Source organism: Homarus americanus, unplaced genomic scaffold (genome assembly GCF_018991925.1).
Source record: "Homarus americanus isolate GMGI-L3 unplaced genomic scaffold, GMGI_Hamer_2.0 scaffold37032, whole genome shotgun sequence".
NCBI lineage: Eukaryota > Metazoa > Arthropoda > Malacostraca > Decapoda > Nephropidae > Homarus > Homarus americanus.
This window is the reverse complement of record NW_024731852.1, coordinates 1,237,909-1,251,942: the sequence shown is the minus strand read 5'-3', so window position 1 is coordinate 1,251,942 and position 14,034 is coordinate 1,237,909. Positions and strand designations below refer to the sequence as shown.

The 14,034-nt window shown below is 38.1% G+C and overlaps 1 protein-coding gene across 1 annotated transcript in view; it reads right to left on the bottom strand.

Moving 5' to 3' along the window:
* Positions 1 to 14,034, bottom strand: part of LOC121867850 (chromatin-remodeling ATPase INO80-like) — a 138,244-nt gene that overhangs the window by 61,789 nt on the left and 62,421 nt on the right. The window contains exons 15-18 of the mRNA XM_042367973.1: positions 12,503 to 12,594; positions 10,830 to 10,991; positions 7,162 to 7,357; positions 4,637 to 4,730 (exon numbers count right to left, since the gene is read on the bottom strand). Of these exons, the coding sequence (XP_042223907.1) occupies positions 4,637 to 4,730; positions 7,162 to 7,357; positions 10,830 to 10,991; positions 12,503 to 12,594 (544 nt within the window). The remainder of the gene's footprint in view (positions 1 to 4,636; positions 4,731 to 7,161; positions 7,358 to 10,829; positions 10,992 to 12,502; positions 12,595 to 14,034) is intronic.

The window sequence follows — 14,034 nt, the reverse complement described above, 5'->3', positions numbered from 1 at the left end:
ATAGCACAGTCTAAATAAATGTTACATTCATATCTAATAATGAAATCATACAGTAAATGTAACACTTTACTTGATGGGGAAAGGGTGATTTTGAGGTTGATAAAATCGAGCTTCTCTTCAAGTGTTATATCTCTTTTACTATCATCACGGAAATTCTATCCCAGAACGCTTCTTGTTGATATTCTTCTTTACTATATTACATTATTTAATTTTTTTTTCTTTTTCTAATTTATTGTTTTTTTATTACAAATATTAATGATATTCTATATTTCAGGGTTTAGATGCATATTTATGCACTTTTTTACAATTTTACAATTTTATATTATATTTTTCAGTGTAAGTAGTTTGTATTGGGGCCTGAAACGGATTAATCCTATAACGAATGAACCTGCTTCTAATGAACATTCCCAGTAGATTAGATTATAGCATACTAACCACCACAAAATTGGAGAAATAGTAAGCAAAATCGCGTTATAGCAAATAATGCTCGCTTATACAAATATAGTCCTAATTCATAAATACGGCGTTGGAGCAATTCGTTATCAAAACCAACATAGCAGAACTCACTGTATACCATCTCTGTTTTTGAATATGCCAAACTGAGACTGTAAGTCCAGTTACGGGTACCTAACGACCTGATCCCATAAATGTTTTTGATATCCGCCCCTGGTTAGCAGGAATATTCACCACAGCCGAAAATACCCATACTGTTGTATTAATTATTTTTGTTTTAGCAATGTTGGTTCAGTGCTGTTTATTTAATATTTGTGGAGTAAACAGAGTTCAACTATTGCATTTTTCGCCAAAAGAGATGTCAATCTCTAACGGTTTTTGTTACCTTGAAACCCATGTTTCTTAAATTTTTTTTATAAGATCCTGATTAAATGGTGATTATATCCCACAGCCACATTACACCTTCTTGTTTGTTATGATGAGGTCAAGTGGCTTGGTGTTGCTCCTCTCTGTAATGTGTCATAGAACAGAAAATTACCTCTCAGAGTTTCTACAAAAAGAGTAGTGAGTTATTCAGTCATTGAAAATTGCTTCTGTCATTTCATAGTTAAAGTCCCCTATGAGGTGGATGAGCTTAGTCGACACTGCTGCCTGATGAGCCTGCCTTTGGTTTAATAACTACAGTTGACTGTAGATACACCACAACAAGTAAGCCTCTTTTTAATTTCACCACTGACTTTTCAAAAACATCCTCTCTGTACCCTCGCCTCTGGCTCTAAGATCTTGCCTAGCATAGAAACCACAAAGTTTTTGAGAAAGATTCAGTAAATGCATCCGCCACAATATCAACCACATTCTCAAACATCTCCTGCTTGCAGTCTCTACAACTCCAACAATATTGGGTTGGTGTACCGTCAGTAGTGTTTCAAACTCCTCTCACTAAGGAACGCGGTCAGTATTAGTGTACATGACATTCAAGCCAGAATTTGTTCTCGTAACGCCTCTGCTCTTAGTAGTACCGTAATCGCCCTCCTCCATTCTTTCAGAAGCTGCATATCCAGGTACACTGTATTTTGCAGGGTGTGGTTAGAATGCCATTGTTTACACATCGCCGCCTCCTGGGTGGGAGGTGAGCTGGTGCCTCCTCCTGGAGGGAGGTGAGGTACCCCTGAACCTCGCCGTGTCGTGTTGTTTATTTACATAATTATATCCCCAGTTAACAGAAAATTTATTAAATGATAACACATTACATATGAATTATGACTGATGTAATCGAATGAAAATTAATTATATGATGTTGCACAAGACAAAAGAAAATACAAACTGTATGACAGAGTTGTAAATAATAAAATGTTAATGTTTTAACCATATAAATTATATCTCTATAACATTAAATAATGATATAAACATATCACTATAATATGACAGAGTTGTAGCTTGTTTCGCCAGTGTTTACTTTGAATTTAACAATGTTATATATTTTCATGTACAGCAATCACGATATAAAAATTATATATATGTCCGTATTTACTCTAAGGACCTTCACATAACATATGTCATGACTTGGGGTTGCAAATATGGAAACAGCACTAGATACACTGGAAAATGCTATAAGAAAAATGTATTTAGTTTATTTTTTATTTATTATTTTTTATTAAATTTTCTGTGATATTGTAAGAGAAGTATTGAATTTGTCTCTTCTGAGACTAAATGTAAAATTCAAACACAATCATTAAAGACAATTACAACACCTGTGAGGATAAGCTTGCTTTCCAGCTCACCCTTCTCCCCACCTGTGTGGTAGTACAGTATAAGAACCAAATCCAAAAAAAGTCACAAGAAAAAATGTCACAGATAAAAAGGCACGGAAAACCTAATATAACCTAAGCTAAACCTAACCTAACTTAACCTAACCTAACCTATTGCAATGCCAATATATATATATTGTGTTGTCAATGTGTACAAATCATGTAACTTTTTTTCCTCTGGACTTTATTTCCGCCTCACCATAAGAACCAGACACTAAGGTACAAGTAATGATAAGAACCACACTAAGGTAAAGTACTGTAATGTATAAGAACCAGACACTATGGTCAAGTACTTAATGTATAAGTACCAGACACTACAGTATGTATACTGCAATGTATAAGAACCAGACACTATGGTACAAGTATCAGAATGGAACCAGACACTAAGGTACAAGTACTGTAATGTATAAGAACCAGACACTAAGGTACAAGTACTGTAATGTATAAGAACCAGACACTATGGTACAAGTACTGTAATGTATAAGTACCAGACACTAAGGTACAAGTACTGTAATGTATAAGAACCAGACACTATGGTACAAGTACTGTAATGTATAAGAACCAGACACTAAGGTACAAGTACTGTAATGTATAAGAACCAGACACTAAGGTAAGTACTGTAATGTATAAGGACACCACCAGACACTAAGGTACAAGTACTGTAATGTATAAGAACCAGACACTAAGGTACAAGTACTGTAATGTATAAGAACCAGACCAGACACTAAGGTACAAGTACTGTAATGTATAAGAACCAGACACTAAGGTACAAGTACTGTAATGTATAAGAACCAGACACTAAGGTACAAGTACTGTAATGTATAAGAACCAGACACTAAGGTACAAGTACTGTAATGTATAAGAACCAGACACTATGGTACAAGTACTGTAATGTATAAGAACCAGACACTAAGGTACAAGTACTGTAATGTATAAGAACCAGACACTAAGGTACAAGTACTGTAATGTATAAGAACCAGACACTAAGGTACAAGTACTGTAATGTATAAGAACCAGACACTAAGGTACAAGTACTGTAATGTATAAGAACCAGACACTAAGGTACAAGTACTGTAATGTATAAGAACCAGACACTAAGGTACAAGTACTGTAATGTATAAGAACCAGACACTAAGGTACAAGTACTGTAATGTATAAGAACCAGACACTATGGTACAAGTACTGTAATGTATAAAGTACTGTAATGTATAAGAACCAGACACTAAGGTACAAGTACTGTAATGTATAAGAACCAGACACTAAGGTACAAGTACTGTAATGTATAAGAACCAGACACTAAGGTACAAGTACTGTAATGTATAAGAACCAGACACTAAGGTACAAGTACTGTAATGTATAAGAACCAGACACTAAGGTACAAGTACTGTAATGTATAAGAACCAGACACTAAGGTACAAGTACTGTAATGTATAAGAACCAGACACTAAGGTACAAGTACTGTAATGTATAAGAACCAGACACTAAGGTACAAGTACTGTAATGTATAAGAACCAGACACTAAGGTACAAGTACTGTAATGTATAAGAACCAGACACTAAGGTACAAGTACTGTAATGTATAAGAACCAGACACTATGGTACAAGTACTGTAATGTATAAGAACCAGACACTAAGGTACAAGTACTGTAATGTATAAGAACCAGACACTAAGGTACAAGTACTGTAATGTATAAGAACCAGACACTAAGGTACAAGTACTGTAATGTATAAGAACCAGACACTAAGGTACAAGTACTGTAATGTATAAGAACCAGACACTAAGGTACAAGTACTGTAATGTATAAGAACCAGACACTAAGGTACAAGTACTGTAATGTATAAGAACCAGACACTAAGGTACAAGTACTGTAATGTATAAGAACCAGACACTATGTACATAGAACCAGACACTAAGGTACAAGTACTGTAATGTATAAGAACCAGACACTAAGGTACAAGTACTGTAATGTATAAGAACTACAAGTACTGTAATGTATAAGAACCAGACACTAAGGTACAAGTACTGTAATGTATAAGAACCAGACACTAAGGTACAAGTACTGTAATGTATAAGAACCAGACACTAAGGTACAAGTACTGTAATGTATAAGAACCAGACACTAAGGTACAAGTACTGTAATGTATAAGAACCAGACACTAAGGTACAAGTACTGTAATGTATAAGAACCAGACACTAAGGTACAAGTACTGTAATGTATAAGAACCAGACACTAAGGTACAAGTACTGTAATGTATAAGTACCAGACACTAAGGTACAAGTACTGTAATGTATAAGTACCAGACTTTCACATAACTTATCCTTACTGTAGTGTCTGGTACTTATACATTAATTATAAATAATAATTCACTACATACCTTGAGACCAGCCCTCTTAAGACAGCATCAGACAGCTCTTGTACACTGACATTCATGAAGCGGAGGAATGAGAAACATTTTCTGGTTTCATTCTCTGAAACATAGAATAAAACCTTAGAGCAAAATCAATCAATTCTTCATATAGTTTATACTGTTTACAGGAACAATATTTCACCACAAGTTTGGTAAAGTTTAATGTGTGCAACTGACATGAGAAATGTGATGTTGTGTGGCAGTGAATCATGGGCAGGTAAAGAGGATGATGACATGCTGGCTTGAGAGAACTAAAATGAGAAAGGTGAGGTAGATGTGTAGTGTGACAGTGAATGACAGGTGACTCTGTTCAGAACTAAGAAGGCAAATAGGTATTGACAGTACAGTACAGTACAGTACAGTACAGTACAGTACAGTACATAAGATCGAAAATAAATAAATAAGAAAAAGTAATACTGTTAAAATACAATTTCATTTACCTTTAATGCTACCATAATTCTGCTTCCAAAGTGGAGTGATGGTACTGTAACTCAAATTACATTTGAGGCACATCAGGGATGTTGGCTATTGGGTGAACTAAAATTGTTCCGGACTACGGGAGTTTCCGGACCACAGAATGCCGGACTAGAGAGGTACAACCTGTACTGTACTGTACTATCTCTCTCAGTTCAGCCACAGCTCTATAAACACTGAGTAACAAGCTGTCCAAGGTGATAACTGTGAGTTTACACCAGTGACACACTGTGCATGTGGCAACCAAACACACCCAAGTTCAATTGTCTTCTGCTCCAAGCTCCTCAACACCCACCTCTCTGAGATGCCTGATCCATACTCATTATATACTGGGACTTCAAAATCAATCCCTCATTCTTAACTGACACAGTGGATGAGACGACTCATGTACACAGTCAATCGGAGAATGTAGGCATGAGCCCTAAGCAACAGCCCTTTATCTCAGTAAAGAGCACCACAGGTTTACAGGTGCCTGAAGTGAGTGTCCAGATATCAGTAGAAGAGTAGCCTCTCTAATACTCCTCTCCTGCAGGACTGACTCCAACAACAAGTCTCTCAGGAAGGCCAAAAGAAACATACTCCCTCAGGGGCAACAACACAGAGGAGTGAGTATAACAACTTCCAGTCACATGAAAGCCCATCAACTCCTTTTTTCCCCCATGATTTAACACCTAAAACCCAATAAACTTGTCTGATCCTAAATGTAGCAATGGACTGTTTCTCTCTGAGTAAGAAAATGAAAGAATCATCTATCCAATTCCAAGCCTGATGTATTATCTGTCAACCCCAACATTTGGCATCTGGTTTACTGACAACATTAATACTCTGTTAATAATGATACTGAATTCTTTAGAAGAACTGGCACTTTTGAGAAACAAAAGACAAGCTATTATTATTATTATTATTATTATTATTATTATTATTATTATTATTATTATTATTATTATTATTATTATTATTATTATTGATGATATATCCCTGGGTTGTGTCAGTAAGTTCTGCTACCTGGGTGACATGATCAGTGCTGGAGCTGGTCAAGAAGCTAACTCAGCTGCTAGAGTCAAAAGAGGCTGAAGAAGTTTAGGAAGCTATTGCTTTTACTGACAGCAAGAGAACCTTCTCTTCGCTTGAGAGGAAATATATACTGTATGTAGTGAGCACAAGAAGTGTGGTGTTGTACGGCAGTAAAAAATGGGTGGTTAAAGAGGATGACAAATGTACACTTGAGTGAGACTATGGTGAGATGGATGAGTAATGTAAAGTTGTGAGATAGGAAATCCTGTTCAGAGATAAGAGGGCAGCTAGTGTGGTTTTCAGTAGAGGAAGGCTGAGATGATTCAGGCATGTGGAGAGAATAGCGGTGAACAATTGGGTCAAGAAATGCAGTAGTTTTGAATGTGAAGGGATGAGAGCCAGGGGAGGGCCATGTTACGAGTCCTGTTCTATCAACGAGAACAATCTCTCAGGTTCTCTGTGTTGTTGTTGGATCCCAAGTGTACTCTATGTATATTTACAGTGTATATGTTTTCTACAGGTACACCAAGTACGGGTGATTGTAAAATATGTAAGGTACCTTGTTGACAAGTGTCTGAGTATTGCCATGGAGTTGATATTGGCACTAGTTGTGTGTACTGGAAACACGTCAGAAGTCTTGCATTATTTTAATAAACCTTTTTTATTGTATGTTAAAGGTATTATTTTCCTACAGTGCCCACCTTTATGTTACCCACAACAAGGCCCAAAATGTGCCCCACAACAAGGCCCCAAATGTCACCCACAACAAGGCCCCAAATGTCACCCACAACAAGGCCCCGAATGTCCCCCACAACAAGGCCCCAAATGTCCCCCACAACAAGGCCCCAAATGTCCCCCACAACAAGTTCACCCACCATTTGTCCATATCTCTAACCCACAATATCAATGGGTAAGTTATCATTTAATTATCAAGAAATACCTTTTTTATCTTGCTGGTCAAAACTAACAAGCAACTTTATTATGACAAGGAAATGTATACTCACCTTTTGTTAGGCTGGAGTGGACATAGTCAGCATGAAAGACTGAAAAGCGGTTGTACAACAGGTGGTGTTTACTTGGGCTGGCATCAAGGAAGAAAGCTTCACGGAAGACAAGCTTGGGTATGAGGTAAGGCTCTGGACGTGTGGTGTATGGTGATCGCACCTCTCGTCGCTCCAGAAGCTCGGGGTGGTTGCACACCTGAATGAGTTAATATGCTATTGAGTTGTTGTCTTAATACTCGCTCCATAAGGCATCTTTACGGAGGCGTCCGGGGAATTTCAAAATGAATGCTGCGACTCTTGTTGTCTCGGTGGAGTTGTCAAAATTCTCCGTCCATTGCTAACACAAAATGTTAATGATACTTTATGGAGCGAGTGTACAGGCAGTATTACCATTTTTTTATTACCATTCTTTCACTCAACAAAGAACCTCATTAATTTACACTATACTGTACTGTACTATATAGAGGTACTGAAGGTTGAATTATCCAATAATTTACATCTAAGAAGTAAAATTTACACCACTGTTGTCAGCAACATTGGTGAAACATGTCAGTTTACATGTTGCACTCTGAGGGAGACAAGACAACCACTAACACAGTAAGGAAGACAAGACAACCACTAACACAGTGAGGAAGACAAGACAACCACTAACACAGTGAGGAAGACAAGACAACCAATAACACAGTAAGGAAGACAAGACAACCACTAACACAGTAAGGAAGACAAGACAACCAATAACACAGTGAGGAAGACAAGACAACCAATAACACAGTAAGGAAGACAAGACAACCACTAACACAGTAAAGACAAGACAACCACTAACACAGTAAGGAAGACAAGACAACCACTAACACAGTAAGGAAGACAAGACAACCACTAACACAGTAAGGAAGACAAGACAACCAATAACACAGTAAGGAAGACAAGACAACCACTAACACAGTAAGGAAGACAAGACAACCACTAACACAGTAAGGAAGACAAGACAACCACTAACACAGTAAGGAAGACAAGACAACCAATAACACAGTAAGGAAGACAAGACAACCACTAACACAGTAAGGAAGACAAGACAACCAATAACACAGTAAGGAAGACAAGACAACCACTAAGGAAGACAAGACAACCACTAACACAGTAAAGACAAGACAACCACTAACACAGTAAGGAAGACAAGACAACCACTAACACAGTAAGGAAGACAAGACAACCACTAACACAGTAAGGAAGACAAGACAACCACTAACACAGTAAAGACAAGACAACCACTAACACAGTAAGGAAGACAAGACAACCACTAACACAGTAAAGACAAGACAACCACTAACACAGTAAGGAAGACAAGACAACCACTAACACAGTAAGGAAGACAAGACAACCACTAACACAGTAAGGAAGACAAGACAACCACTAACACAGTAAAGACAAGACAACCACTAACACAGTAAGGAAGACAAGACAACCACTAACACAGTAAAGACAAGACAACCACTATCACAGTAAGGAAGACAAGACAACCACTAACACAGTAAGGAAGACAAGACAACCACTAACACACCAGCACAGTGCAGCAGAGTGTCTGTGTGGCTGGAGACCTCTTCCAAGTTCAGCTCCTGTATTCTTATGGTCGACACACCCAAGATAACTGGTCTAGGTTTACATGAACTGGGGAGTCTTATTACCAACCAAGGAAAGGAAAACAAACCCCAAAAAGATATACATTCGGTCCTATGTGTTAAATAGTTCTATTATATCTGTTCAGATGTAGAACTAAATATTTCCCTCTTTTTTTCTACTGCTCTACCATTACTGTCTTTCTCTATCTTAGTCAATAAAACATTGCTATAACATTAATATTAAAGCCTTGCTCTAGGGGGAAGCTGGGATAAAACTGCCTACCTGTGCACCAGGCTTAGTGTGAATGGGTGAGAGAGACATGGTGTCACCCCGGGAGAGATAGTGGACCATTCAGTCTAAGTCAAACATATAGCACAGTACTGTAGATCTAATTTTCAAGAAGTTGCTTCAAATATTAAACTTCATAAAACTGTTTGAACTGTACAAAATCTGAATTAATGAGGCCATGCTGTATTAAGAATACAGTACTACTTTAAAAATACAACATTCAATGAATCTAATACTGTATGTACTTATAACACTGTGTCAGCTGGATCATAGCAATGTTTGTGACTTTACAGAGAAGCAAACATGACCCTTATGAGAGTGACAGAAAGGCTCCTGTTTGAGGGACCAACTATACATCCACCTTCACCCTTCTGGCCATCAGTGGTTGATATGGGATCATCTTTCCAATACTGGCTGTCATTATTTTCTCCCCCCAAAATAAGGCAACATGAGTGGTGGAATGTAATGCTGGCAAGGAGTTTACGTTTCAACGTTGATTGTATCTGACCAAGCTTTATGACCACCAGCACCACCACACAACACTAAGCTTTATGACCGCCAGAACCACCACACAACACTAAGCTTTATGACCACCAGAACCACCACACAACACCAAGCTTTATGACCACCAGAACCACCACACAACACTAAGCTTTATGACCACCAGAACCACCACACAACACTAAGCTTTATGACACCCAAAGAATCAACTACAGTTCTTCAGTATTTATTCTATTGTACAAATATTTATATTATGATAATTTCCTGGATAATAAACCTTTGTTGATGATCTTTGATAATGTCCACAATTGGGGGAACATAAATTACCTGGTAAAATGATCTTGTAACACAAATATCTTAAGAGAACAAAAGAAAATACAAAATTTCAGTGACCTACTCGACCGCCCTGTGTGACGTCACGTGACAAGGAGGGGTTGACATCCCAGAACTTGTTCATTATATCCCTGTTCTCTTTATAACATCTTTATCACCAGAACATTTCACAGACTAATATTTGCTTCCCCAAGTGTGGAAATTAATTATCAGAGATGAAAATACTGTAGAAAGATTATTATCCATTAAAATATCTAATACTGTATACATATGATAGATTAAATACTTAAGAACTGTAGTAGCTCTCCAGGTGTCTGTTTACCAACGAATCAGCTGCCTTACTACAAAATGACCCAAGGCCTCAGTTGTAAGCTTCCAGTGAACGGACTATTGATATAGTAACCTGTGAGACTCCACACCTGACAGTAATGGGTGTCAGTGTCACATATAACACTCCTCCATTGGTGATGTTTCAATGTTTTAAATAATTTTTCTTCCTCTATAATATAAACTTGTCTCTCTAAGTTTTGAATCTCACTACTACTTTCATATAACCCAGAGGAAAATCTGTAACAAACACTCACATAAATAATAATAGACGTATAAGAGAAAAGCAGTGCCAAGAAATAGTGTTCTTGTGATCTACAATATCTTCATTACCTTATTGCTCTTCTAGACAACAGAGGTGTTAGTGCATGGAAGTAGAATGGTCACTTTGAGATGGATGCTTATCTTTAACCTTTACTAAGCTTCTACAGAGAAAATTAATTGCCTTTCTTGTCTGGGTAGAGGAAATGCTGTTGTGATCAGTATAATACTTTGGTGAGCAAAGGGATCTTTTCTAATGCCTCAGAACTGTCTCTCTCTAGGCACTCCACTGATCAGTCACAGTCCAATAAGCATTAGGAAGAAGACAGAGTTATACATACCTTCCTGAACTGCATGACAAGGTTCATGAGTGATGATGTAACAGATGACTGCTGGGAAGATGGACCCATAGATGACCTCAACAACTCATCAATACTAATCTTATTCTTAAGACCACTGTACAGAAACTTTTGTCGAAGTGTGAGGGGGCAGTACATCATTATCTGTTGGAGAACATTATAGTGAGTCACAATAATTTATACAACAGTCACAATGATTTATACAACAGTAAAAAAGTGAAGATAAATTAGGAGTCAAAGGCCTTCCTCAACAGCTAATTTGTCAAAGGGACACAACTACATCCACAATTGTCAAACAATAACAAATATGTACTTGATATTTGGACTGAGTTCTAAGTTTTAAAGTCAATCAGGATGAAACTGTAAGACAAAGACTCCACATGTTAACAAACTTGCTGATGGAGAGGGATAACACTATACTGTTATGACACCTCTTGTGAGGCAGACATTGGAGATACTGAGCTGTGAAGGAAGTTGGGGGAAGTAAGCAAGTCAGTATAGTACAGTGTATAGGAGCTCTACTGTACAGAGCAGCTTCATCATGGGATGCTCTACTGTACAGAGCAGCTTCATCATGGGATGCTCTACTGTACAGAGCAGAGTCACCACGGGATGCTCTACTGCACAGAGCAGAGTCACCACGGGATGCTCTACTGTACAGAGCAGCTTCATCATAGGATGCACTACTGTACAGAGCAGCTTCGACATGGGATGCTCTACTGTACAGAGCAGCTTCAGCATGGGATGCTCTACTGTACAGAGCAGCTTCATCACAGGATGCTCTACTGTACAGAGCAGCTTCAACACGGGATGCTCTACTGTACAGAGCAGCTTCAGCATGGGATGCTCTACTGTACAGAGCAGCTTCACCACAGGATGCTCTACTGTACAGAGCAGCTTCATCAGGGGATGCTCTGCTACTTGATGAGATAAAAGTAGCATAATCAACTGAGAGAAATATTCACAACACAGGTACAGTACAGTACACAGATACAGTACACAGGTACAGTACAGTCCAGTACAGTACACAGATACAGTACACAGGTACAGTACAGTACAGTACAGTACAGTACACAGATACAGTACACAGGTACAGTACAGTACACAGATACAGTACACAGGTACAGTACAGTACACAGATACAGTACACAGGTACAGTACAGTACACAGGGTACACAGTACAGTACAGGTACAGTACAGTATACAGTACACAGGTACAGTACAGTACAGTACACAGCAGTACACAGGTACAGTACAGGTACAGTACAGGTACAGTACAGTTCAGTACACAGATACAGTACACAGGTACAGTACAGTTCAGTACACAGATACAGTACACAGGTACAGTACAGTTCAGTACACAGATACAGTACACAGGTACAGTACAGTACACAGATACAGTACACAGGTACAGTACAGTACAGTACAGTACACAGGTACAGTACAGTACAGTACACAGATACAGTACACAGGTACAGTACAGTACAGTACACAGATACAGTACACAGGTACAGTACAGTACACAGATACAGTACACAGGTACAGTACAGTACAGTACACAGGTACAGTACAGTACACAGATACAGTACACAGGTACAGTACAGTACAGTACAGTACACAGATACAATACACAGGTACAGTACAGTACATCTTACCTCAATCTTATCAGTAAGTTCATTCTCAACTTCTGTCTTGACTCTCCTCAACATGAAGGGCTTTAAGATCATATGAAGGCGATTTAGATGTTCTGTAACATACAACATTATTATACATGTGTGGAGAACCAACCTCAGCCTCCATGTTATTAAACCAAACAAGTACAGTATGACCCAACTCACCCTCATACACTGAGTATAAACATCATCAGAGTTACAGGGGAAATAATATGCCAAAAGGTTAATAAAGTCTTCTCCTACATACAGTAAGTTTTCAGTGGAATGATTATAATTTTATTCTTATCTTACGATAATAAATATGAAACACTGTACTCCAATACCTGTCAACCATCTTGTTATTTATGTTGGCTTATAAATAGTGTCCGTGTATACTTCATAAGCAAGTTATAAAACAGCAGATGCAGACAAGACAGAAATGGAAGACTAGGGTTTGATATCCCAGTGTACTGTAAAGTACTAACACCTCTTGTCAGTGCAGGGCAGTGCAGTAAAAAAACTCTCTTTCTCTCTCATGTAACACAAACACTGGAAAAGGTTCATGTAACACAAACATAACATTGCAAAGGCTGAACAACTGGGCCAGCACAACACAAAATGAACTAACTGGAATCTACTTAGCTACAGACTACCTTAAAGAAAATGGAGGTGGGGTGATATTCTATGTCTAAAGTTGTCTGAGATATTAAAAGAAATGTGATAACTGGCAAGGAAAAAACTTTCGTGTTGAATTTGTGTGGATTCCGTCCCATGTTGGAATTAGGTATCATGACTGTGCTGGTAGACTCACCAATGAAGCATGTAAGAAAGAAAATGTTGACCGTGACCCTGGCCTGTCCAATGCTGTACTTAAAAACATTCAAGTCAAAATCATGAACTCTGATCTAGAAATGGAGAGAGACCTGGCAGTTGTAGCATTAGTAAATATGAAAAATTTTGTGACAAGAGGTACTGGTATGGCCAGCATAAGGACAGAACCAGACAATGTGATGTAGTCGTGGCCAGAATTAGGCACATCTGGCAAGTAAGTGACGCTGTACCCATACCAGAACACTCAGCATGTAAACTTTGTGATAAACATTTAAAGCATACACTTGAACATTATATCATTGAATGTGACACTGTCAAAGACTTCAGGCCACATGGCTTATTGTATCATGAACTATGTAACCACTACAATGAATCAGGGGTGCTTGAGGACATTCTTGCTGTCTATCCAAAATTTGCTAGTCCACACTGATTAGTCCTCAAATAGAAAATGATTTCTACTGTATATGAACCACTGTCCTGCGTGGCAGTGAACAGTGATATCACCCACATGACTCTCACCATGTAAACTATAAATGAATATGATCTATTTCTTTGTGTATGAACCTCAGTCCTGCATGGCAGTGAGAACTGATAGCACCTTCAGTGTCAAGACCTGACTGAATTACTCAGAATAGGCAAACTGTGCTCCAAGCTTTGCCAAAAAAAAAAATTAACTGTAAAAAAACATAACATTAAGTTACCTG